Below are 27301 nucleotides of genomic sequence, written 5' to 3' on the forward strand. Positions count from 1 at the left end.
GTAAGATTGCATTGTAAATATTTACTCACGAGGAAAAGGCGAGGCAACGCCTCCTGGGAACGTCTGATTGATCTGACATAACACAGTCCCGCCGATGTTAAACACATTATTAGCAATAGGGTTCACGAGTTGAGCTTCAACACCGGAGGGAGCTGCCATGAATGCGGAAATTGCAACCAATAGGACAAGTAAGAGGGCGCTATTAAGGGAGGCCATTGAGGTTTGAAGTTGAGGAGATCTGGTGGATGATAGAGGATGTTGTTTTGATGAGATTCAGTGAGCTGTGCTCGAGCTTATTTATAGTAGTTGGTCGGGGCATGCTACGAAGCCAGGGTGCCAATGGTAATGTTGTCTTTTAAATTTTAATATTATTATGATACATAATTAGAAAATCAATATTGTCTTCTAGTGGCATCTCAACTTGTACTCTGCCCCATCTAGTGGTTTTGGTCATTATTTGAGGTCAAATTTGTTTTGACATGCTTGTGCATGAAAGTTATTCGATAATAGCTGAAAAAGTATACTGGTGTTAAAAGTATACTGACAAATTTAGTTATCATCTATACGTGGTTTTTTAATCCCTCTATTAACTTATTTTATTAAAGAAATTTATTAAATTTCTATTCATAAATTATAAAATTCAAATATATTAATTTGAACAATTTGGTCAGGGCAAGAACTTTAACAAAAATTTCATTGATTAGAAGTGACTATATATATATATATATATATATATATATATATATATATATATATATATATAAACTAAACCAAATCAAACATACTCCGTATATCCGACCATGCCTCTACCCTTAGAGAGGCTGTTTCGTGAATAACCCCGGCTTAGTGCACAATAAATAAAATTGTGTGTGATATAATAGTAATATAATACTTTAGCTCATGACCTTCTTCACATGTTACTTATTTAAACAGTTCTATAATGGGTGATAATTATTGAAACAGAAATATCAAACTAGATCAAAACTGTCATGGCATACTTTCTTAAATTAACTATATATATAGCTTCTGTTAATTATTTAGTACCTACCTGGATTCATCGCTGACATATATACCTAGCTAGGGCTTACTGTCAAATATAAATCCAACGTTTTTAGCCAAAAATGTTTTGTAGTGAAATGTCTGTATAGATTAGGCCCACTTTGATCTTCTTTGCGTCCTTTTGATCATTCACGAATATTCTTCCCGACAACCCCAAGTTGCCAACTAGCTGTATCATATGCAGTGCGCCGATCTAACTATAAAATTAAGGGGTCAATTTTTTTGTAAAAAAAATTAAGAGAGATCAAAAAAATTAAGAGGTCAATTTCAATTTTACAACCTAAAAATGTGTATAATATTAAAAAAAAAAATAATTTAGAGGGTCAGTGTTGCCCCTTCCCCTCCGCCTCTGATCATATGATATATAACGCAGCGGGTAGATTAATTCAGGCAACTTGCATATATCATACAGTAGTGCTCGCGCCTTTATATGCTATATATTGCTGCCACCAGGAGTTACACTATATATATAGTTCCCCACCCACAAGCACCATGCAAGTTGTCCGGAAATCTTGTAGGATATCAGCACAGACGTTAACTGGAACTCAAGTTTATCTATACACTTTCTGATAACCATATAATTAAAAACATACAACGTTTAAATAAAAACTACTCTTAAAAATAAGCAACTAGTTTCCTGCATAAACTCCATCACATAAACTTTTCCCCACAATTCTACTACTAAGTCACACGGTTAACAAAAGCATTCAAAAACTATATTAAAAGAATACTTAAATTTAAGTTTGAGATTAAATTCCAACAAATCTCCTTATCAGAATCTCAGGACACAATTTCCACACGTAATTTATATAGTTTATGATCATGATATCTGGTTTCTTAATTATCACTCTTTGAAGATTCATGTTCAAAATTTGTTTATGTAGTTTATATTTATGAATCAGTGAACAATGAGCGATACCCGTACTACAACACATCCTGATTTTTTTGACGGATTTTAAACCTGGAATCCATCAATACACTGGAAAAAAACTCATTCCATAATATTAAAGAATATAAGATAACCATTCCATGATATAACCGGGTAACTCTAAATCTTGTAGAATATAAATTAACCATTCCATAATATTGGTCCTCAATCACCGAAAACCCCAACAAACTTAACAAATAATTGATGTGGTTGGAAATTGCTATGATTTGCACTGACTCATCGTCATTGTCCTCCAACGAATTGAATTTGTTATGCACCTGATTCTCTGTTTAGGCTTTCTCTCTTCAAGATATTATTTAGGAGAGAAACTGGAAGATAAAAACAGATTTGTAAGTCATGTTAATGTGGAGGCGGAAGCAAAGTGTGGGATTAAGATTTTGAGTTGTGTAAAATATTTTATTGCAAAGTTGCCTATCCGGAGTTTACATGTACAAAGCAGTTAAAAATTACAAATACATCAACTTTTAGTATTAGTCGTCCAATTAGGTTAGCATCCAATGGTGTTGAATATGATCTTTAGACACTCCAAAATTTTTGATCTCCAAAAAGCTGAACTACCCACATATACAGGGATTTACTCCACTACAAACTCACTTGAAAATAAAATCTAGAAACAAGTGACTGAGATACTAATATTTAATGGTAATTCAGTTTTGTCCAAGCCCCACCCCTACCCCCACCCCCTTTCGCCCCTATCCCATCCTAGCCGAGGCCCCACTCTTCTTTCGATCACTGTCATCATCTCCGATTACCATCATTAATTCCGACCTAGAAATCAGTGATTGGAACAATTGCAATTAGTGATTATTCAGTTTTATCTCAGCCTCTGCCCAACCAGTACGAGCCCAAGCAACAACCCCAACCAAGCCGAAATCAATTAGAATATAAGACCCACCCCAGTCCCAAGCAACAACCCCATCCTAACTGAAATATATTACAAAATAAGCGGAGACAAGCCAGGAGTCTTGAGTCAAAGAGGAGCAAGTGTCGCAAGCTATAAATGAGGTGAAAGAGTTGTAGCCTGCTCTTGATGAGAATAAATCTCCACTACATGAATTAACCTACCATGACTCAGTTTAAGTGAGAGACTGAGTGGGGTGTTTCAAAACAGGTGCGGGGACGAGGATGGTGGTTGCAGTAGTTCCAGCATGGGATGGCGGGTGGTTGTGCTTGTGGCCGGGCCAGGGGCGATAGCTGTGGTTGCAGTTACGGCGTGGGGTGGTTGCAGAGATGTCCAGGGTTGTTTAGTGATTATATTTAAGTAACTAGTGATTTTTTTTTAGTTTATAGGTTTATATTGATTTGTATTTGATAATCTCCCCATATATATATCCGATATATATAAAATTTCTTTGTCATTACTCTACTGATTCTCTTATATATTACAAACAATTGTCCCAGCCTACCAGATGTGTACAACATTAGTATGAGAAACGTTTCTTATCATTAATTTGTTTTTAATAAACAGAACATTGCATTTTTTTTACTTAAATCATCGGTTATTTGTAAGTTGTTACATCTATGCAGCAGTAATTAAAGCATTAAAATATCTTGTATATAAATTAGAGGACCTCAATTGTTACAGAATATCACACATTTGATTCTGTGGTGATCCCTCCATAATACAAGTGTCTGCAAGTAAAATCAAACGCCAACATATATAAAAATTAAAAAGTAAAGTAACTTGTGTTATGATTGATTGCTGCCTGCATATATCCATCAATATTACACTGAACTTTATTTGGGGTACATATATTTGTAACATCGGCTGAGCGATCGATGCTTATATAGGAGGATATTATATGCCCAGACCGTTAACCAACCTGAAAACTCCTGCAACAAAATTGAAGACGTTGATACCATTGAGGATGCTGAAGACACCTGCAGTTAAGTTTGCGACTAGATTTCCAGGGACGGGTAGGTTGGCATTGCACTGAGCCAACAATGTGGTAACAATCACTCGGCAACCCCCGAGTTGAAGAAAGTCTTGTATAGTTAATTGAGTGAATTGGTCAACAGGACCCAAAGTGATGTTAAATCTCCCGGATTCGTCTGTTGTTGTTCTTGCAACAGTGAAATTTCGGCACCGCAGTTCCACTGCCGCTTCTGCATAAGTACATAATATCTGTTAACAGCATGATGACAACTACACAATATATATATACTCACATGATGCAATATATATATGCACGCCACATTGAATATAATCAATAAGATTGCATTGTAAATATTTACTCACGAGGAAAAGGCGAGGCAACGCCTCCCGGGAACGTCTGATTGATCTGACATAACACCGTCCCGCCGATGTTAAACACGTTATTAGCAATAGGGTTCACGAGTTGAGCTTCAACACCAGAGGGAGCTGCCATGAATGCGGAAATGGCAACCAATAGGACAAGTAAGAGGGCGCTGTTAAGGGAGGCCATTGAGGTTTGAAGTTTAGGAGATCTGGTTGATGATAGATCGAGGATGTTGTTTTGATGAGATTCAGTGAGTTGTGCGCGAGCTTATTTATAGTACTTGGTCGGGGCATGCTCCGAGGCCAGGGTGACAATGGTAATGTTGTCTTTTAATAGTGCTTCTCTGCAATATTGTGATACATAAATAGAAAATCATTGTCTTCTAGTGGCATCTCAACTTGTACTCTGCCCCATCTAGTGGTTTTGGTCATTATTTGAGGTCAATTTTTTTTCACATGCTTGTGCATGAACGTTATTCGATAAAAGCTGAAAAAGTTGTACTGGTGTTAAAAGTATACTGACAATTTTTTTTTTTTTTTGTCATAAGTATAGTGACAAATTTAGTTATCTATACGTGAGTTGTTTAATCCCTCTATTAACTTATTTTATTAAAGAAATTTATTAAATTTCTGTTCAAAAATAATAAAATTCAAATATATTAATCTTAACATTTTGGTCAGGTCAAGAACTTTAACGAAAATTTCATTGATTAGAAGTGACTCACTAAATATGTATATATAGCTTCTGTTAATTATTTAGTACTCCTACCTAGCTACCTGGAATCATCGCTGACATATATACTTAGCTAGGGCTTACTGTCAAATATAAATCCAACGTTTTTGGCCAAATATGTTTTGTGGTGAAATGTCTGTATAGGTTAGGCCCACTTTGATCTTCTTTGATCATTCACGAATATTCTTCAGGACAACCCCAAGTTGCCAACTTTGTATCCAATGATATATAACGCAGCGGGTAGATGAATTCAGGCAACTTGATATATCATACAGTAGTGCTGGCCCTTTATATGCTATATATTGCTGCCACCAGGAGTTACACTATATATATAGTTCCCCACCCACAAGCACCATGCAAGTTGTACGGAAATCTTGTAGGATATCAGCACAGACATGTTAACTGGAACTCAGGTTTATTTTCATACACTTTCTGATAACCATATAATTAAAAACAAACAACGTTTAAAGAAAAACCACTCCTTAAAATATGCAAATAGTTTCCTGCATAAACTCCATCACATAAACATTTCCCTAGAAATCCTCCACTACTCTACTACTCTTTCCCGACTACAATAAGTCATACTCTTAACAAAAGCATTCAAAAACTAAATGAAACGAATACTTAAATTTAAGTTTAAGATTAAATTCCAACAAATCTCCTTATCAGAATCTCAGTACACAATCTCATCACGTAATTTATATAGTTTATTATCATGATATCTGGTTTCTTATCACTTTTTCAAGATTCAAGTTCAATATTTGTTTATGTTTCTGAATCAGTGAACAATGAGCTGTACCCGTACTACAACACATCCTGATTTTTTTTTTTGACGGATTTTAAGCCTAGAATCCATTAATACACTGGAAAAAAAACTTTTTTCATAATATTGAAGAATATAAGATAATTCCATAATATAACTGGGTACCTCTAAATCTTGTAGAATATAAAGTAACCATTCCATAATATTGGTCCTCAATCACCGAAAACCCTAATGTTGCGTTTGGTTACGGAGAATGAAATGAGTAAAATTACTCGAACCTAATAGAGATACGAGGGAAGTTTTGAAATAAATTTGAATGAGTGCAAAATTGTATGATGAGATTTGAGAAGAAATTGGAGGTAGGAGAGAATGGAGCATTCCATCTCAAATTAAAAGTATGATCTCTGGTACATAATGTAAGGAACGGAATGGATGAAGGAATGAAATTTGTTAATAATTGCTCAAAATATAGTTCATTTTTCATCCATTCCTTCCGGATCATTCACCCCAACCAAACACAACATAACAAACTTAACAAATAATTGATGTAGTTGGACATTGCTATCATTTGCACCGACTCATCATCATTGTCTTGCAACGAATTGAATTTGTTATGAACCTCATTCTTTGTTTAGGCTTTCTCTCTTCAAGATATTCAGGCAACTTGATATATCATATAGTAGTGCTCGCCCATTATATGCTATATATTGTTGCCACCAGGAGTTACACTATATATATAGTTCTCCACCCACAAGCACCATGCAAGTGGTACGGAAATCTTGTAGGATATCAGCACAGACATGTTAACTGGAACTCAAGTTTATTTTCATACACTTTCTGATAACCATATAATTAATAACATACAACGGTTAAATAAAAACCACTCCTAAAAATAAGCAACTAGTTTCCTGCATAAACTCCATCACATAAACATTTCCCTACAATTAATCCTCCACTACTCTACTACTCTTTCCCCACTACAATACTAGACTAAGTAACAAAAGCATTCGAAAACTAAATAAAACGAATACTTAAATTTAAGTTTAAAATTAAATACCAACAAATCTCCTTATCAGAATCTCAGTACACAATTTCATCATGTAATTCATATAGTTTATGATCATGATATTTGGTTTCTTATCACTCTTTCAAGATTCATGTTCAAAATTTGTTTATGTAGTTTATATTTATGAATCAGTGAACAATGACCAGTACCCATCCTACAACAAATCCTATTTTTTTGACGGATTTCGAATCCATCAATACACTGAAAAAAACTCATTCTATAATATCAAAGAATAAAAGATAACCATTCCATAATATTGGTCATCAATCACCGAAAATCCTAACAAACTTAACAAATAATTGATAGTAGTTGGACATTGCTATGATTTGCGCTGACTCATCATTATTGTCATGCAACGATAATTGAATTTGTTATGCACCTAATTTTTTGCTTAGGCTTTCTCTCTTCAAGATATTATTTAGGAGAGAAACTGAAAGATAAAGACAGATTTGTAACTCATGTTATTGTGGAGGCGGAAGCAAAGTGTGGGATTAGGATTTTGAGTTGTGTAAAATATTTTATTGCAAAGTTGCGTATCTGGAGTTTACATGTACAAATCAGTTTAAAAATTACAAATACATCAACTTTTAGTATGAGTCGTCCAATTAAGTTATCATCCAATGGTGTTGAATATGATATTTAGAGACTCCAAAATTTTTGATCTCCAAAGAGCTGAACTACCCACACACATATAGAGATTTACTCCACTTAAAACTCACTTGAAATTAAAAACCATAAACAATTGACTGAGATACTAATATTTAATAGTAATTCAGTTTTGTCCAAACCCCGCTCGTACCCCCACCCCTGTTCGCCCCTAACCCATCCTAGCCCCGGCCCCACTCTTCTTTCGATCACTGTCATCATCTCCGATTACCATCGTTAATTCCGACCTAGAAATCAATGATGGGAACAATTGCAATTAGTGATTATTCAGTTTCATCTCATCCTCTGCCCAACCCAGTCCCAGCCCAAGCAACAACCCCAACCAAGCCTAAATCAATTACAAAATAAGCGGCACCCCAGTCCCAAGCAACAACCCCATCCTAACTGAAATCTATTACAAAATAAGTGGATACAAGCCAGGAGTCTTGAGTCGAAGAGGAGCAAGTGTCGCAAGCTGTAAATGAGGTGAAAGAGTTGTAGCCTGCTCTTGATGAGAATAAATCTCCACTACTTGAACCTACCATGACTCAGTTTAAGTGAAAGACTGAGCGGGGGTGTTTCAAAACAGGCGGGGACGAGGATGGTGGTTGCAGGAGTAATGCTACCTGCACATAAACTCCTACAAAATTCTTTCACAGAATGACGTGGTAGAGCCACCTTTGCATAATAGTAATGTGTCTTGCCGGCCACTATTTTTGTGTACACGCTTTTCTTTTTCATTTTTTTTTTCTTAATATTGAGATTGATGTTTTAGTTCACTTAAAAAATGTTACATTTAGTTTTTACTTTTCTTACACTTTTCATTTTTTTTAAATTTTTTTATATTTAATAATTATATAATTTTTATGTTATTTACTTTTCACTTATATTATTTATTTTTTACATTTAATACTTGTTGAGTTTTATATCTAACTTTTTATATCAAATTCACAAAAAATATATATTTTGTTTTTATCGCCCACTATGCTTGTACATATATATTTTATTTTCATTTTCTTGTTGGAAAATTGAAATTAAATTTGATATTCAGTGTACACGTCATTCTGTGAAAGAATTCTGCATGAGTTTATGTGTACGTAGCATTACTCTGGTTGCACTAGTTCCAGCATGGGATGGCGGGTGGTTGTGCTTGTGGCCGGGATGGGGCCGGCGATAGAGGTGGTTGCAGTTGGAGCGTGTGCGCCTGTGCGGGGTTGTTTTGTATATATATTAAATATAGAATATCATGTTAATTAATAAAAAAAAACTCACACACTATTATATTTAAGTATTTTTAGTTTTTAGGATATATTGATTTGTATTTGATAATCTTCCCATATATATAAAATTTCTTTGTCATTATTCTAGTGATTCTCTTGTAACAAACAATTGTTCCAGCCTACCAGATGTGTACAACATTAGTATGAGAAACGTTTCTTATCATTAATTTGTTTTAAATAAACATTACATTGCATTTTTTTAACGTAAATCATCGGCTATTTGTAAGTTGTTACATATATATATGCAGCAGTAAATTAAAGCATTAAAATATCTTGTATATAAATTAGAGGACCTCAATTGTTACAGAATATCACACATTTGATTCTGTGTTGATCCCTCCATAATACAAGCTTCGCAAGTAAAATCAAACGCCAACATATATAAAAATTAAAAAGTAAAGTAACTTGTCTTATGATTGATTGCTGCCTGCATATATCCATCAATATTACACTGAACTTTATTTGGGGTACATATATTTGTAACATCGGCTGAGCGATCGATGCTTATATAGGAGGATATTATATGCCCAGACCGTTAACCAACCTGAAAACTCCTGCAACAAAATTGAAGACGTTGATACCATTGAGGATGCTGAAGACACCTGCAGTTAAGTTTGCGACTAGATTTCCAGGGACGGGTAGGTTGGCATTGCACTGAGCCAACAATGTGGTAACAATCACTCGGCAACCCCCGAGTTGAAGAAAGTCTTGTATAGTTAATTGAGTGAATTGGTCAACAGGACCCAAAGTGATGTTAAATCTCCCGGATTCGTCTGTTGTTGTTCTTGCAACAGTGAAATTTCGGCACCGCAGTTCCACTGCCGCTTCTGCATAAGTACATAATATCTGTTAACAGCATGATGACAACTACACAATATATATATACTCACATGATGCAATATATATATGCACGCCACATTGAATATAATCAATAAGATTGCATTGTAAATATTTACTCACGAGGAAAAGGCGAGGCAACGCCTCCCGGGAACGTCTGATTGATCTGACATAACACCGTCCCGCCGATGTTAAACACGTTATTAGCAATAGGGTTCACGAGTTGAGCTTCAACACCCGAGGGAGCTGCCATGAATGCGGAAATGGCAACCAATAGGACAAGTAAGAGGGCGCTGTTAAGGGAGGCCATTGAGGTTTGAAGTTTAGGAGATCTGGTTGATGATAGATCGAGGATGTTGTTTTGATGAGATTCAGTGAGTTGTGCGCGAGCTTATTTATAGTACTTGGTCGGGGCATGCTCCGAGGCCAGGTGATAATGGTAATGTTTGTCTTTTAATAGTGCTTCTACAATCAATATACTTATATAAAGGAGAAGCGAGGGGCGTGTAGGTGGCGCCTCTCACATCGCTCCGTTCTATTTTTCTAATTTTCTGGACTTTTTGGATGAAAAATATCAAAAATTAGAATTACCTTTTTGGTTTCATGTATATTAGAAGGAAGTTTCAGAATCTGATTTTGTTTCAGATTATTTATGGAATATAGTAACTTGAAAGTTTTAATCTGATTTTGTTTCAGATTATTTAATTACAAAAATTAGAATTACCTTTTTGGTTTCATGTATATTAGAAGGAAGTTTCAGAATCTGATTTTGTTTCAGATTATTTATGGAATATAGTAACTTGAAAGTTTTAATCTGATTTTGTTTCAGATTATTTAATTATGGAAAAGATTAGCACACAAGTCTCTCTGCACCTATAAATACCCCTATAGATTTTAGGGTTTTTGATCATCTAAACACAACCTCCTCTGTTTCAATACCACAACCCTACCTCTCTTCTTTGGTGATAGTCATCTGAAGGCTGTTTATACAACATTAAAAAATAAAGGTTGTTGCAAGCAAAGGTAGTTATAGAGCGCTGTGTGGGAGTCGACAAATCCAGTAATCTTGACATGATATTGATAGATGATATCAATAAATTAACTATTAGTGATTTATGTTTGTTGATTATTCTTTTATAATATTTGTCATCGGACATGTTTGTTTTTGTTAATTTTTATATGATTTACTTTGTATACATGAAAAAATTATTCATGCATAATTTGTTTGCTCCGTTCAAGCAACTTTTAAGTGATGGCTATTTATACAGTACTAAAAAATAAAGGTCGTTACAAGCAAGAGTAGTTATAAACCGCTATCTCATGGATTTAAACCAGATGTTTTTGTGCACAATCAATCCAAAAAAATTCGAGGAAGGTGACAATGTAAGAACATGATTACTTTTAAAAAAAACACAAATAAAATTAAGATTCGTCGTGCTTTAAATTGTTAATTACGTGTATAATTTTATTTCCATTTTCTCACCATAAATTATTGTCCAATTTTGCAATTTTATATATTAGTATTGACATCACATCAAGATTTTTATAATATAAAATTTAGTTTATCCTACAAATATTAATTTTGAAATATTAATATATATTTTATAGACAATCACAAAATTATTTTATTCTACAAATATTAATATTAAATCATTAATATAATGTTATAGGCCGCCGCAACGCGCGGATTCTCAACTAGTTTGATACATAAAAGAAAATCATTGTCTTTTAGTGGCATCTCAACTTGTATACTCTACCCCCATCCCGTGGTATTTTGGTCATTGTGGTCAAAAAAATTGTTGACAATGATAGTTATCAGATAATAGCTGAAAAAGTAGAATGGTGCTAAAAGTAAAGGCCAAAAGATTTTAGAAGATAGAGAAATTTAGTTGTTCCATATATACGCGAGTTTCTTAATCCCTCTATTATCTTTTTTTTTAAAGAAATTTATTATATTTCTGTTCACAAATAATATAAAATCAAATATATTAATTTTAACTATGTGGTAAGATTAATGTTAACGAAAATGTCAGTGATCAGAAGTGGCTAGATTCATTGCTGACATATATACCTAGCTAGGGCTTACAGTCAGATATAATCCAACAATTTTAGCCAAAAATGTTTTGTAGTGAAACGTACGTCTGTATAGAATAGGCCCACTTTGATCTTCTTTGCTTCCTTTAGTTACCACCATTTTGATCATTCATGAATTAATATTCTTCAGGACAACCCCAAGTTGCCAACTAGTTGGATCATATGATATATAACGCAGCAACTTGATAAATCATACAGTACTAGTGCCGGCCTTTATATGCTATATATTGCTGCCACCAGGTATTACACTATATATAGTTCTCCACCCACAAGCACCATGCAAGTTGTACCGAAATCTCCCTATTAGAATTCAAACGTGATGTGGGGCTGAAGAGTTCAGCACGGTCATAAGAATTTAGAAAAGAAAAAATCACTAGAGTTGGAGACAATCAATCCCATTTAGAAACATAATATATATACCACTACAACAAACTCGCAATTTACGATGGAAATCAAGTTTTTTTTTTTTTTTTTGACGTAAATGGAAATCAAGTCTTAAATCTGTGGTAATTTACAAATTTATTGCAGACAATTTCCGTCGTTTTTGCTCAAGTAGTAAGTTCGAAAATCCGTTACAATTTTCTATATATGTCGTAAGTTTGATCAAGCGTCGTAAGTATAAATAAGCGTCGTAAGTTAATTTGGTAGGACCCACAATTTCATTATAATCATAGTTAAAATTACGGCGTACAATCCGTCGTAAGTCGGACATTTTACGATGGAAACTTCCGTCGTATGTATATTGTGGGCCATCAGTTTCATATTTTTGGTTTTGATCTTGTGACGGAAATTTCCGTCGATAGTTATCTTATGACTGAATCTATTATGAACATCCGTCCATTATAGAGAAATCTGAAACACAAATAAAACACATATAAATATTAAATAATTCATATTATTGCACATATAATTAAATTAAGGAAGAATAAGTAAAGATTTATTATATACTTACATTGGTTCAAGTGATGATAATGGCTGTTGTTATGTCATATTTTGTGTGAAATCATAAGGAGAAGTATTTTGTTTTGAAAGAGAAGTGGAACATGGAAAGGGGGTAGTAGTCATTATTGAGACGAACTTAAGACGGAAAGAACAGCTCGCACAATAATAGTGACAAAATTTCTTTTCATGATAATTAAATTTATTTGTATTTTGTAGATGGACGTAAGACACAAATAAATTGGTAAGGAAAAGTAGTGCATAACCTAGCTAGTTTGTACTCAGTCCCATTTTATTTGAGCTTGTTTGACTATGTATGTCATTTTTAAGAGATGAATGCTTGACTCATTTTCAACCAAGAGAGTTGGTAAATATTAAATGAACATAGTTTATGAATGTGTGTTGTAATAATACTTCATTAGAAAGATGCTACATATAAAAGGTTCATTTTTTCTGTCGCATCCAAAAAAGAAAAGTGATTGAAATAAAATGGGACAAAGAAAGTATACAAGATGCATAGACCTTTATTATTACAGAAAGGAGCTATATATATAAATATCTCCTGTCCCATGAGAGTATCCCACACTTGCTTCTCTGGTGATCTCTCCTTAATACAGAGCTTGGCTTCGTAAAAACACAGACAGTAAAGGAAATTACTTTTGTTTGATCGAATGCTACATGCATCAATCAATACAATAAACTTTATTTGCGGTAACATATTACATCAAAGGGCGATGCAGCACTACAAAAAAACAGGACAAAACCGACCGCCCAAAACCGACTCCTTAATTTAAAATATACTAACCCAGCAGCTGAAAAGAGCAACCCCTAAATTTACGATGCCGCCGATGACAGGAAGAGTACCATTCATAGGAAGTATTTGAGCTACGAGATTTCCCGTAGTCGGGAGGGAGACGTGGCAACTAGACGGAGGTTCTTTAACTATGGCTTGACATTCGCCACCCTTCAGGAGAAATGGATCAAGGAGTATGCCACGCTGCAGGAGAAATGGAAGGACCGCACATATTAATGAAAATCTATTTGAAACGATGTTGAAATTCCCAGAGGCGTTTGTGGTTGTATTTGCCATAGTTGTATTTCCGCACTTCAACATCACATTCGCGTCTGCATACAAGACCATATAAAGTATATGATAATTTATTACAAATTCTAAGGAAATGAAATAGTTAACATATACTGCCATCATCCCAGCCGGTTGTTTACGTTGACTACTGTTTGCCCGTATTTTGAGTCTCCTATACCTTATAGTTCCATAACGTTTTTATAATTTTATTTGTTTTTTGAATAAAAGTTTAAACATCAAACTTTTATTCAGAAAAAATAAATTAAAAAGAATATCTAAATGCGATAAAAAAGTAACCTAAAGAACCTGCGGGGATGGTGGGAAGAGGGAGTATGTGTATAGTATATATAGTAGTGTACATGCATATTTCACGTACAAAAAATTGAGTCCAAACCAAGATGCATCGTTCATAAGAACTTTTTTTTTTTTTTGAGAAAATCTTTCATAAGAACTTAATATCAATGTTAATTAGTTCATGTGGCTGGTAAAGGTGAATTACTAGCTATCAGTGTATCTTTATGTGCATATGTATACATTAATTATTACTCACTAGGGAATGGTTGGAGGTTTGGGGGCAAAGTGCCATTGTCAGAAACAGTGACATTGGGAGTACAAAATACAGTCCCGCTGATATTGAGGAGATGAGGCAAAGCTGCAGGAAATATTGGGGGAGCAAGGCCTGGAATTATCTGAGCTTCAACAGAGGAAGGATCGGCCATGAATGCGGAAACGGCAACCAAGAGGCTAAGGAAGAGGGCGCGGTTGCTGTTGAAGGAGGCCATTGAGATTGGAACTTAAGGTGTTGGACATTATACAACAACTAATTCTGTTATACATCCACTTGTACATCCACCTGGAGATTAGCTGGCATTAGCTGTTATCAGTTAGTTAGTTAGTCAGTTAGATTAGAACAGTCTGGAATCTCTCTGTGTATATATTTACATTCCTCTTGTAACATTTCATTAAGTGAATATACAGTTTTACAGTTTTTGCTCTGTTGCTTTGTTTCTTCTCTCTACATCACCACCAAACTCTAGCTAAACTAACATTTACAACCCTATCAGTTATTTTTTAACACTCCTCCATCCTATACACATTTACAACCCTTTGGCTGCCTTGCCTACATCACTGATACTAGATCTCACAAAGATAAATTTTCACCTAGAGCTTTCCCTTGTGTTTTCCTTGGCTATCCTTATGGCAAGAAGGCTTACAAATTCTTAAATATGAGCACACATACTATTCAATACTCAAGAGATGCTCGATTTCACAGCACTATATTTCCCTATGTTAAAGCATCTTCCTCTGAGTTTATTCCTCTACCAGTTCCTGATTCCACCATTCAATCATCATCTGCTCAACCTATCCCTGATACTCCTCCTTCACCAGTAGACAATCATAATTCTGTGCCCTCTTCTCCACCATCATTTGTTCCACCAGTTCTTCCTAGCAGAAGGTCTACTAGAGTCACAAAACTCCCTCCTTATCTTGATGATTATGTTCACACATACTCCAACACTGCTTGCACAGAATCTGTCTACTCATGCACTTTATCCTCCTTATGCTGTGTACCCAACAGTTCCACACAATCACTCATTCCTTGTTGTAATGTTACAACAATAAACTCACAGCCTCCTCTAACTGAACCCTGTTCTTATAATGATGTTATCCTTTATCCAGAATGGCAAAAGGCTATAGCTTCTGAATTCTCAGCTCTCGAAGCTAATAATACATGGTCCTTAGTACCTTTACCACCTGGCAAGAAAGCAATTTCTTGCAAATGGGTTTTCAAAATCAAACGCCACGCAGATGGGTCTATTGAGCGTTATAAAGCACGCCTGGTAGTTAAGGGCTTCACACAAAAAGAAGGCATTGATTTCACTGAAACCTTCTCCCCAGTTGTCAAAATGACAACTATTCGAGCATTAGTTGCCACTGCTGTTAAGAAGGGTTGGTCAATGCATCAATTGGATGTAAACAACGCATTCCTTCATGGAGATCTCCATGAAGATATTTACATGAAACCTCCACCTGGTCTTGATCTCCATGATTCTTCTCTAGTTTGCAAGCTTGAAAAATCATTGTATGGTCTGCGACAGGCCTCAAGGGAATGGTATTCTAAGCTTAGCTCGGTTTTGTTGACCAGAGGTTATACTTTATCCAAGAATGATTCCTCCCTATTTTATAAGAAAGAAGGTAGCTCTGTTGTGTTTATGGCTGTTTATGTCGATGATATCTTGCTTGTTGGAAACAATCATACAGAAATCTCTGATATCAAATCATACTTGGATTTTGTCTTTAAATCAAAGATCTAGGTGCTTTACACTATTTTCTGGGTCTAGAGTTTACACCTATTGCTACTGGTATGGTTGTTTCTCAACGAAAATTCACACTAGAGCTGCTCAAAGAGTTCTGTCCTGATGATCTTTCTCCTGTTGCTAGTCCATTGGATCTCAATAACAAACTATTTCCTGACAAAGGAGATTTATTTCATGATGCTTTTGAATACAGAAAATTAGTAGGAAAACTCAATTTTCTTACTAACACCAGACCAGACCTTTCATTCTGTGTTCAGCACTTAAGTCAGTTCATGTCTTCTCCACGACAGCCTCATTGGGACGCTGCCATACATGTTCTCAGGTATCTTAAACGTGATCCATGTCAAGGCCTTTTCTTCAGCACAGATCCATCTTCATCTGTCACTGCATATTGTGATGCAGACTGGGCTGCTTGCCCAAACACCAGGAAATCTGTAAGTGGCTACGTTGTCTTTCTTGGAGACAGCTTGATCTCTTGGAAGTCCAAGAAACAACACACTGTCTCATTATCATCTGCAGAATCTGAATATAGGTCCCTCCGACGAGTAACTGCAGAACTATCCTGGTTATCCAGATTACTTCATGAACTTGAAATTCCTAACATAACTCCTATTCCTGTCAAAAGCGACAGTCAGGCTGCTATCTACATAGCTCGCAATCCTGTCTATCACGAACGCACAAAACATATTGAGCTCGACTGTCATTTCGTAAGAGAAAAGTTATGTTCTGGTCTCATTTCCTTGACCTATACTCCTACAAAATTACAGCTCGCAAATGTCTTGACTAAGCCTCTTACTGGTATCCAGCATCATAGCATACTTGGCAAGTTGGGTGTTACTTCCTCACCCTCCAACTTGAGGGGGGGTGTTGGACATTATACAACAACTAATTCTGTTATACATCCACTTGTACATCCACCTGGAGATTAGCTGGCATTAGCTGTTATCAGTTAGTTAGTTAGTCAGTTAGATTAGAACAGTCTGGAATCTCTCTGTGTATATATTTACATTCCTCTTGTATCATTTCATTAAGTGAATATACAGTTTTACAGTTTTTGCTCTGTTGCTTTGTTTCTTCTCTCTACATCACCACCAAACTCTAGCTAAACTAACATAAGGTTAGTGAAGAGAGGGTGTTATATTGTTTTGATGGGAAGTGGAGTGCTGTGGAAGAGCTTATTTATACTACTCCTTCTGGCCTCTGCTGGCACCAAGCATGCAGATAAAGTTGCCTTTCAACAGCGCTTGTACACTCCTAGCGATATAGTACATCTCTAAAAGGTCCTATAATGGAATGTCAACTGACAATTGTTACCTTGATAACTTACATAGCATATGTAGGGTTGTTTAACCGAGCTGCTCGCGAACAAGCTCGAGCTCGGCTTGTTAAGTTAACGAGCTCGAGCTCGAACACAAAAAATTGTTCGTTAAGAAAACGAGTTCGAGCCGAGATTTTAGTACGTAGGCAAAGCAATAAATCAAATTAAATATATATAATTTTTTTTCTATTTCCAACTATTCTTATTTATTTACTTAATAACAAATTTACTTTATTCTTGTTAAGTAATATTAATAACTTATAATTCTTATAATAATAACTTATGTACACTAGTTTTTATTGATATATTTTAATTTTTATATTTGATTTTAATATTTTATTATTAGGAATCAGCTATTTATTCTTCAATTTCATCATTGTTAAATGGGTTTGTTTGTAGTGATTAAATATAAAATATTATTTTATATACGGTTTAACCTTAAACCGATCTCATGTTTACGATCCTAACTCCAAACAGGCTTTTAGGTTAGAAATCAGATGATATGTATGTATAAAGTTTTTCATCACCAGCTGCCACAACAACAACAGTGAGCGATTTTCATTGCATGTTATAAAATAATAATGAAAAAAACACAAAATTTGGTACGAAATCTTACACCAAATGACATCAGGCCTTACTCTATTATTTTGTGTAAAATTTTGTATCTATTTGTGATGGACATGTGCATATATATAAAAATAGGTAATATTGGAAAAGCACCCAATAAACTAGCTTGTATATATATAAGTTGCAGGGACCTTTATTAATACAGAAAGGAGGTATATATAAATATCTCCCAGCCCTTGAGAGTATCCAACACTTGATTCCCTGGTGATCTCTCCTTAATACAGAGCTCGGCGAAGTAAAAACAAAGACAGTATAGAAAATTACTTATGTTTGATTGAATGGTACATGCATCAGTCAATACAACAAGCTTTATTTGCGGGTTTATTCATAACATATTAGCATCAAAGGGCGATGCATGTGCATTTGTTTATAAAAACCTGAAAAGACCAGACACAATATTTAGGATGCCCCCGCCAGGGAAAGGAATAGCAGACAGAGGACTTATATCAGAGACGAGATTTGTCGTAGTCGGGAGGGTGACGTTGCACGACATAGACACTGGAACTATGAGTCGACATTTGCTTCCGCCGCCCAGGAGAAATGAAACGACCGCCTGAATGACTGGTGCAGCTCCGGAAACGAGATTTATGTATATGCATATTTGACATTAAACAATCAATCTAAACTAAGATGCATTGTTTATGTGAATTTAATATTAATGTTAATCAATTCATGTCGCAGCTGGTAAATGTTAATTGGGTTTGTCTAGTGTGTGCCCATGGCCACATGCTAAGCGTGGAATTTTATATGTTTGGGAGATTTTGGTTAATGTGATAATTGTATATGCAGGAGGTCTACCATTATTAAGATATGAGAGCCAATAAAAATGACTCAAACTTATAAAATTCCGCGCTTAGCATGTGCCCATGGACACACACCATATATATATCAATTACTCACTAGATACTGGTTGGGCGTTCGAAGGGACAGTGCCATTGGCAGAAACGGTGACATTGGGAGTACAAAATACAGTCCCGCTGATATTGAGGAGACGAGGCAAAGCTGGAAATATTGGGGGAAAGCCTGGAATCTGAGCTTCAACAGAGGAAGGAGCGGCCATGAATGCCGAAACGGCAACCAAGAGGCTAAGGAAGAGGGCGCTGTTGCTGTTGAAGGAGGCCATTGAGATGGGAACTTAAGGTTTAGTGAAGAGAGGGTGTTATATTTGTTTTGATGGGAATTGGAGTGCTGTGGAAGAGCTTATTTATACTACTCCTTCTGGCCTCTGCTGACACCAAGCATGCAGATAAAGTTGCCTTTTAATAGTGCTTGTACTCCTTAGCTAGTACATCTAAAAGGTCCTATAATGGAATGTCAACTGATCACAATTGTTACCTTAATACCTTACATATGTGATCCGTACAGCCCGATGAGATTCAAAGAATTTGTTAAACTCGACTTCCTAGCTTGTTTAATTTCTTTAACTCTTACAGTTAAAGATTTTTTGAAAAAGCATTTGTAGATAAACTATCACTTACATCAATTAATATTGGAGCTTCAACTGACCCGAAAACATGAACATTTTTTTTATCGTCAAAGGCGAGGTTTTGCAATATTCACCACCGTGTCATATTTGATACGATCCTCACCGATCACCCAAAATATCAGGTAAGTCTTTATGGAAGTCCATAACAAAATAATAAAAACAAACCAAAACATTCCAAAAAAGGGGGCACGATTAAAAATTTTGATGAGGTACTCAACAAGAACTCACCAAAAAAAGTTTAGATCTTGATGTTATGTATAAACTAATAAATATGAGATAAGATGGACAAACAAGATGATTTAATCACTAAAACTGATAAAGGTTGAAGAGCGGAGAACTAACCGTCGGAATTCTCTTGATTTGGAAGTCGACTCTCAAAACTGCAAAACCTAATTTAATTTAGATAAAAAATATTATTATTATTTAATGACTAATAAGCCACCTAAAATTTGAAATGACCGAAAAATTTAAACGGATAAGTGACCATGAGTCATGACTAATTATTTGATTACTACTCAGAGATGCTTCAGAATTCACAAGATGCATGTATATAAGATATTGGTGGTCTTCACCCTACTCCAAGTTGAAGGTCTTCCCAGTTGCTCATTATTCCACAGACTATGTGGCTCCATTGTTTAGTTGCTACTTGCAAGCAACTAGACCTGGCAAAATATGGATTTGGTTTGGTTTTGGACCCAATAATATAGATTTGGTTTGGTTTAGAAATCAAAACCATTTAAAATCCATATTACATTAAATATGGTTATGGTTTTAGATTGGTTTTATGATTTTGGTTAAAAATATGGATAAATAATATTTATTTATTGTCATTTAAACGTAATTTGAAAAATATGCATAAATATGGAGCAGGGGTACATGTGTCACTTTAAAAATTAGAACGGGTTCATATTGCACTTATTCAGGTCATAAATAATAAACCCGAAAAAAAAACAGTATTTCCGAGAATCACTGCCCACTCTTATCACCTCTCTCCACCGTCTCTTTCCCAAACTCTCTCTCTCTTCCCACAACACCCATCTCTCTCTGCACCTCCCCCACCATGAACTTTTTCTCCAAGTTGGGCATAGATGGAGTTGCGTTTTAAAAATAATACTATTGGAGCCACTGCACGCCGAGGCCAACAATGAGGCGGCGAGCACGGAGGTGGTGATCGAAGGACGAGATGACGCGGTGGAGCCAGGAGCTGACGACGGCGGGAAGGTGCAGCGGCGGTAGCGGCGGTCGGTGAAAGTAGGTTTGATTCTGATGTTATTTTGAGGGTAGAGAGAGGGAGAGGGGAAGAGAAGGGGGGGGGGGGGAGAGATTGTGTGAAACGGTATGACTGGAGTGGAACTGTAAAGGAGTGTTGGAGTGGGGTTAGCATGATGTGTATTAAGGGGTGTTTTAAAAGTGAGACAAAATGTGCTTTGATCCATATTTTATTAGAAATGTAAGATTAGAAACCAAACCAAATCCATTTTTCAAAATGTGATTTCATATTGATCCATATCCATAATTTTGATTTTATAGTCTTATATTATGAAAAAGGTCTTATTAAAAATATGCATGGTGACAAAATGAGTATGATAAATAATTTATTTAAATGATTAGATTAATTAGTTATTATTATATACAAAACAAAAATGAAATAACATATTTAGTAAGTACATTCTGCTATACTTTTGAACTGTTTTAAATAATTATTATCATCTTAATTATTTATTACACAAAACCGCGTGGTGCCGGTAACGTATATATTATCCATTTTCTGAATAAATAAATTTAATAATAAAAAAATATAGTTAAAACCGACCGATACTATGGTCAGTTTTGACTTTAAACACAAAATGGCATCGGTTTGTCTAACAAATAATAAATTAATTAAACATATCCAAACACTTAATCGACGGGGTTGTTGGTCGGTTATGCTTTGGACTCGTCAGTACTAAAATAGATCAATACCGATGGGTCGGTTTAAGTCATTCAAAATCTTGCCAGCAACGGTTAGCAACGTTGTTTTGGATAAAATCGACCGATTCCAGCCGTCGATTTTATCTTGACATTATTTACTGTCAGTTGGCTTTACGCGGTCGGTTTTGTCCTATTTTTAGTGAAATCGCCTTAAGAAAAGTACTCCCTCCGTCCCATTTTAGTTGTCACATGACAAAAACACACATATTAAGAAAAATTTAATTTTACACTTTGTTGGTTTTGTTTTCATCAATATTTTGGTGCTTGATTCTATATCATTAATTACTGTACATGAAAAATGTAGATATATATACACATGGAGTATGATTTAACTATAAAACTCTTCAATAGTCAAACATTGGAATCAACCAAGCAGGGGGTAACCATGGAAAAGTCTACACAAATATGCATTGGACTTGATGTGAGACAACTATTTTGGGACAAAAAAATTTCCCAAATGTGACAACTAAAATGGGACGGAGGGAGTATTATCTTGTCCTTTATATACATGAGCCCGTGGAGATTAAATAATATTTGCACTAACATTTAGAAATGAGTTACTGCATGACCAGTTGTCTTTTAATGTAAGTATGAGTGTTCCAATTTCCTGTGTCTTAAGATCTCAGTGCACCAAGACATGACAAAATGCAACGACATTTAATATTTGTATGATAACGCCTTGGAATCATCTTCTGTGTGTGTATTTTCTGCCTCTACACAACAGAGATACAGCTCTTTAACTCTTTTATATGAGCTCAGTTGGTGACACCGAAATTGCCATGACAGGTAAAAGGAGGCCTCGACGGAGATGAAGGATATATGGCAACTCCTACTCTGACTAGAGTTGCGATCTCTAAGCGGGATTTTCAGTCATCTATCCTTTTTCTTTTTCTAGCCAATGAAGAACGAGTGTTGAGCGAGTGAAGTACCCCATAAGCTATGAGGGGGAGCTATATATATGTAAAAATTCCATGAGCAGCGATTGAACTGAACGTTCCAAGTGCATCCAGCAGGAATCAAACCTACGAATTTGCCCGGTTGGACGCTTGAAAACCATTCAGCCATGGATGCAAAGAGACTCAGCAAGTGAACTAGGTTTTGGTATTCCTTCTCGAGCTTCTATTTCTTCCGTTAGAGAAGATTCGAGAAAAGATGGAATAGGAAGATGTGTTTCCGGAACGAAAAAAATACCGGTTGAGAAGGGGGAGTTAGCAACAACAGTGAGCAATTTTCCTTGCATGTTAATTAAATATATTGGTATTTTGTAGATGGACGTAAGACACAGATAGATAGGTAACGGAAAAGCACTGCATAACATAGCTTGTATATAAATTGCAAGGAGCTGTATTATTACAAGAAGGAGGTGTATATATAAATCGGTTTTTCTAGTGTATGCCCATTGACACATGCTGAGCGCGAAATTTTATATGTTTGGGAGATTTTGATTGGCTATCATAATCTTAATAATGGTGGATCCCTGCATGTACAATCACCACACCAATCAAATCTTCCAAAAATATAAAATTCCGCGCTTAGCATGTGCCCATGGCACACACTAGACAAACCCTATATAAATATCTCCCGGCCTTCAGAATATCCGACACTTGAGTCTGTGGTGATCTCTCGAAATAAAAACACTGACAGGAAAAGGAAATTACTTTTGTCTGATTGAATGCTACATGCATCAATCAATACAATAAGTTTTATTTGTAGTTTATTCATAACATACATATTAGCATCAAAGGGCGATGCATGTTTCAGCCACGAGTTGACGAGTCGGGAGGGTGAAGTTGCAGCTTGACAGAGGGTTCTTTAATTATGAGTTACTGGTGCCACTACACCAGTAACTAACACCAGACACCCTCAACCACCGGTGATTTCATGCTAGTGATCCCACAACTCGCGGCCAGCAACACGACTTTCAGTCTCCCTTATATTTTCTTTGTCATTGGCGACACACAAACAGCCACCGACCCACTTCTCATCTGTCTTCAACAACCCCAGCCATCACCTGCTACCACAACCACAACACACACATATATATATGCACAGATGCATATACGTTCAATTTTGATGATTCTGCATTTTAATCCCCAAATATTTTAAATCCTAATACACATATATACATTTTTAAATATATGGGTGTATTCCCCCAAGTCACTAAGGCCATCTCCAGCAGTTGTGATCCAAAAATTCAAATTTGGATCACGAACTGATCCAAATTCTGATCTAAATTTCTGACCAACTCCAGCAGCGTGATCCAAATTCTGATCCAAATTATTTTTTCAATATTATATTACATAAATTTTATATCAAACTATATAATTTTAAGTTTAATTTTTAATTATTATTAACTACTTATATTATATCTTATTAATTTATATTTATCGTTTGGTTTTCCAGTCATTTCCCGGTATTGTATTTTATTTTATTTTAATTTCAATAATATTTGCTTCCTATTATTCGAAAATTTTACTTAAACATTAGTTTTACCAATTATTGATTATAAACTATTATTAATTAAATATTAATAATCAGAAATTAAATTCAAGTCTGATAAACGAAAGATGTAGAAATAACAAAATCATTATTTTATAATAAAGTAGGTGATAATAAAGTAGGTGATCCAAATTTGGATCGGTGAACAGTGGTGATCCAAATTTGGATCAGTACTATTCACTGATCCAAATTTGGATCACTTTTTGGATCACTGATAGAGGAGAATTTGGGATAATCTGCCTCAAAATTGGATCTTTGGATCAGGTTTCCCCTCATTACTATAATTACTAATTTACATAAACCTCTATTTTCTAAAGTAAATATCACTAAATTTTACCTGTTTTTAGTTTTTATTTAAGGATTGGTTTGTATTTGATGGGTAGCTTTATATACACATATACATACATGCATATATATGTGTGTGTGGGTGTGGGTGTGGATAACCTTTATATTATATACTCCCTCTGTCCCACTATGCATGACCGGTTCAATGTGTTCCATTGATGTAATTTTACATAATATTTTTTCATAATTTTAATTTTGTATAAAAGTTTAAAGTTTAAATTTTAATAAAAAAAGAAATCACGAAAAAATATTATGTACAAGTACCTCTTTTACCTACCTAAAAAAGCGTGTTAAAGTGATAAGGTTATTTCAAAATGGGACGGGAGTATTTATTTTAACTACTATTATATTGTTTTTTTTTTTTTGAGAAACGGAAAATCCATTAAAGATCAAACATCCGACAATAGTGTCTCCAACACACAATTTGGAGGAGACGAAAAATCAGCAAAGCTATTAATCGAACAAGGTAGTTTAGCTAACAGATGAACTACCTTATTCGCCTGCTTTCTAATAAAAACAACTGAAACATCAACCTTATGCCTAAGAATAGAGCAGCAATGATCGATGAGATGCCCTACTTCCAACTGGTTATGCTCCATCCTATTAATGGCCTGGACACTTTGCAAAGAATCTGATTCCACAGTGAAAGGTTTCTCTGGTAAGTCATTTATCCATAACAACGCTTCTCGAATCCCCATCATCTCTGCTTCCATCACTGAAACTTGGCCTGCAAATTTCATGGTCTTGCCTCGAACAAACATGCCTTGATGATCCCGAGCGACCATTCCAACGGAGAAAAATTTGCACCCTCAATAACAGATGCATCCACATTGATTTTAAGAGCTCCCTGGATCGGAGCTGCCCACTTGATCTCTCTCAAAGTAGCAGAATTTCGACCATTGTTAGAAGACAGAGTCTTGCGCTTCTGGGCTTCTCTCCAATCCTGAATTTGCTTTGAGCTCCAAGCCACTGCAACATGAGGTGTGATCACCTTCCCCTCCCAGACCCGGTTGTTTCTTGCCCACCATATTCCCCACAGAACCGTGGCAATTTTAATCAAGTGATCCCCCGACTCTGTGCTCAATTTATCAAGCAACCATGCAGGAGCACTCTCGACTTCCCACATATTATATATCAACTCCACTTTTTGCCAACAAGCTTGTGCAAAACCACAATCAAAAAACAAGTGTAATAGATGTTCAACATCACCTACACACATAACACAACTGATAGGCACATGAATTCCTTTAACTCGAAGCAAATTACGGACAGGAACATTATTGCGGCACATTCTCCAAAGAAACACCTTGATCTTATGCGGGATACCCAGCCTCCATATTTTCCCCCATCCATCAGATTGTTGTAATTCTACCCCTCCCAGATGATGTCGATGCCACGTTTGATATCCCGTTTTCACATAGTACTGTCCATTGTTTGAATGGACCCAGGCTATCCTGTCTCGTGTACTAGTCTGCGGAATACGGGTTGCTAGTATGGCTTCAGCATCATTGCTGGTGAAGGTAGCTCGTACTTTATCTACGTCCCATATCTTACTGCCATCCAAGAAAAAGTCACAAACTTTGATACTATCTCTCGGCCTTCCATCAGAGTCCACACAAAAATTTTCTTTACCTCGCAACCACCTGTCTGTGTGTATGTGAATGGATTTACCGTCCCCTAGTACCCATCTGCACCCATCTTTCATGTTCTCTTTAGCCTCCCAGATTCCAGACCATGTGTAGCTAGAACCCCCCACTCTAGCAGCTTGAAATAGACTACAGTTAGGGTAGTATCGAGCTTTCAGGATTCGAGATACTAGTGCGGTTGGATTATTAATTAAGTTCCAACATTGCTTACCAAGGAGAGCCAGATTGAAGCCATGCAAATCACGAAAGCCTAACCCTCCTTTCTTTTTTGACATACTCATCCTTGTCCAAGATAACCACTTTATTCCCATGTTGTTCGAGGAATTTGAGCACCACCAGAACGAGTTCATCATTCTCTCTATCTCCTGGCACAAAGTTTTGGGGAGCATAAAACAGGACATTGTATACGCTGGGATGGCCTGTGCAACATTTTTTAGAAGTACTGCTTTTCCTGCTCTAGATAATAATTTAGAGTTCCAGTTTTGAATCTTTTGCCACACCTTATCCTTCAGATACCGGAAAACAGTTTTCTTCGATCTGCCAACAAGAGAAGGGAGTCCCAAGTATCTGCTATTTTCAATACCATTAAAAACTCCAATAATATTTCTGATTTCATCTTGCTTATCCCGTCGCACATTTGAACTAAAGAAGATGGCTGATTTTTGAAAATTCACAGCTTGTCCAGAAAACATTTCGTAAGATTTGAGAATTTCTCTGACCGCTATCGTCTCCTCAGCAGTGGCTTTGAAAAATAGAAAGCTATCATCGGCAAATAATAAGTGAGTTACAGCTGGGGCTTGAGGACAAATACGACAACCAGTGATATCTCCATTTTCAGCTGCTGTTCGTAGTGATAGAGAGAGGCCCTCCACACATAAAAGAAAGAGGTATGGCGATAATGGGTCTCCTTGACGGAGACCTCGTTGCGGAACAATTGGACCAATTGTTGAGCCTTGGAAAGATATAGAATAAGAGACTGAGGTTATGCACATCATTATCCACTTTACCCATTTTGGCGAGAAACCCATAGCCACCATTCTATTACGCAAGTACTCCCAGCACACCCGATCATAAGCTTTACTGATATCGAGTTTAAGAGCCACATTTCCACTTTCCCCTGAAGTTCTTCTTTTCATAAAGTGAATTAACTCGAAAGCAATTAGAACATTATCAGAGATGTTGCGTCCTGGAACAAACGCACTTTGCTCCTCAGTAATCATGCCAGGAAGTAACTTTTGCAGTCTATTTGCTAGCACTTTGGACAAGATTTGGTATAGAACATTGCATAAGGCTATAGGCCTTAAGTCCTTAGTGCTTTCAACCTTCTCTTTTTTAGGAATTAAAACCAGCATGGTATCATTTACATGAGCTGAAATTTTACATTCAGAAAGCCAATCAGAACA

The 27301-nt window shown here is 35.8% G+C and overlaps 1 protein-coding gene and 2 long non-coding RNA genes across 3 annotated transcripts; all 3 read right to left on the reverse strand.

The window, feature by feature from the left end:
* Positions 1-3541: 3541 nt before the first annotated feature.
* Positions 3542-4593, reverse strand: LOC108200892 (uncharacterized). The gene is made up of 2 exons (XR_010287246.1): positions 4248-4593; positions 3542-4114 (listed from the first exon to the last, which is right to left on the reverse strand). It is a non-coding gene; the product is annotated as an uncharacterized LOC108200892 (long non-coding RNA).
* Positions 4594-8989: 4396 nt separating this feature from the next.
* Positions 8990-10010, reverse strand: LOC108201872 (uncharacterized). Its single transcript, XR_010287293.1, has 2 exons — positions 9695-10010; positions 8990-9561 (listed from the first exon to the last, which is right to left on the reverse strand). It is a non-coding gene; the product is annotated as an uncharacterized LOC108201872 (long non-coding RNA).
* A 3384-nt stretch (positions 10011-13394) lies between these two features.
* On the reverse strand, positions 13395-14407 carry LOC108201836 (phylloplanin-like). The gene is made up of 2 exons (XM_017370150.2): positions 14239-14407; positions 13395-13729 (listed from the first exon to the last, which is right to left on the reverse strand). The coding sequence occupies exons 1-2, from the start codon at positions 14405-14407 to the stop codon at positions 13395-13397; spliced, it is 504 nt and encodes a 167-aa protein (XP_017225639.1).
* Positions 14408-27301: the final 12894 nt, after the last annotated feature.

Source organism: Daucus carota, chromosome 9 (genome assembly GCF_001625215.2).
Source record: "Daucus carota subsp. sativus chromosome 9, DH1 v3.0, whole genome shotgun sequence".
In the NCBI taxonomy this organism is placed as follows: domain Eukaryota; kingdom Viridiplantae; phylum Streptophyta; class Magnoliopsida; order Apiales; family Apiaceae; genus Daucus; species Daucus carota.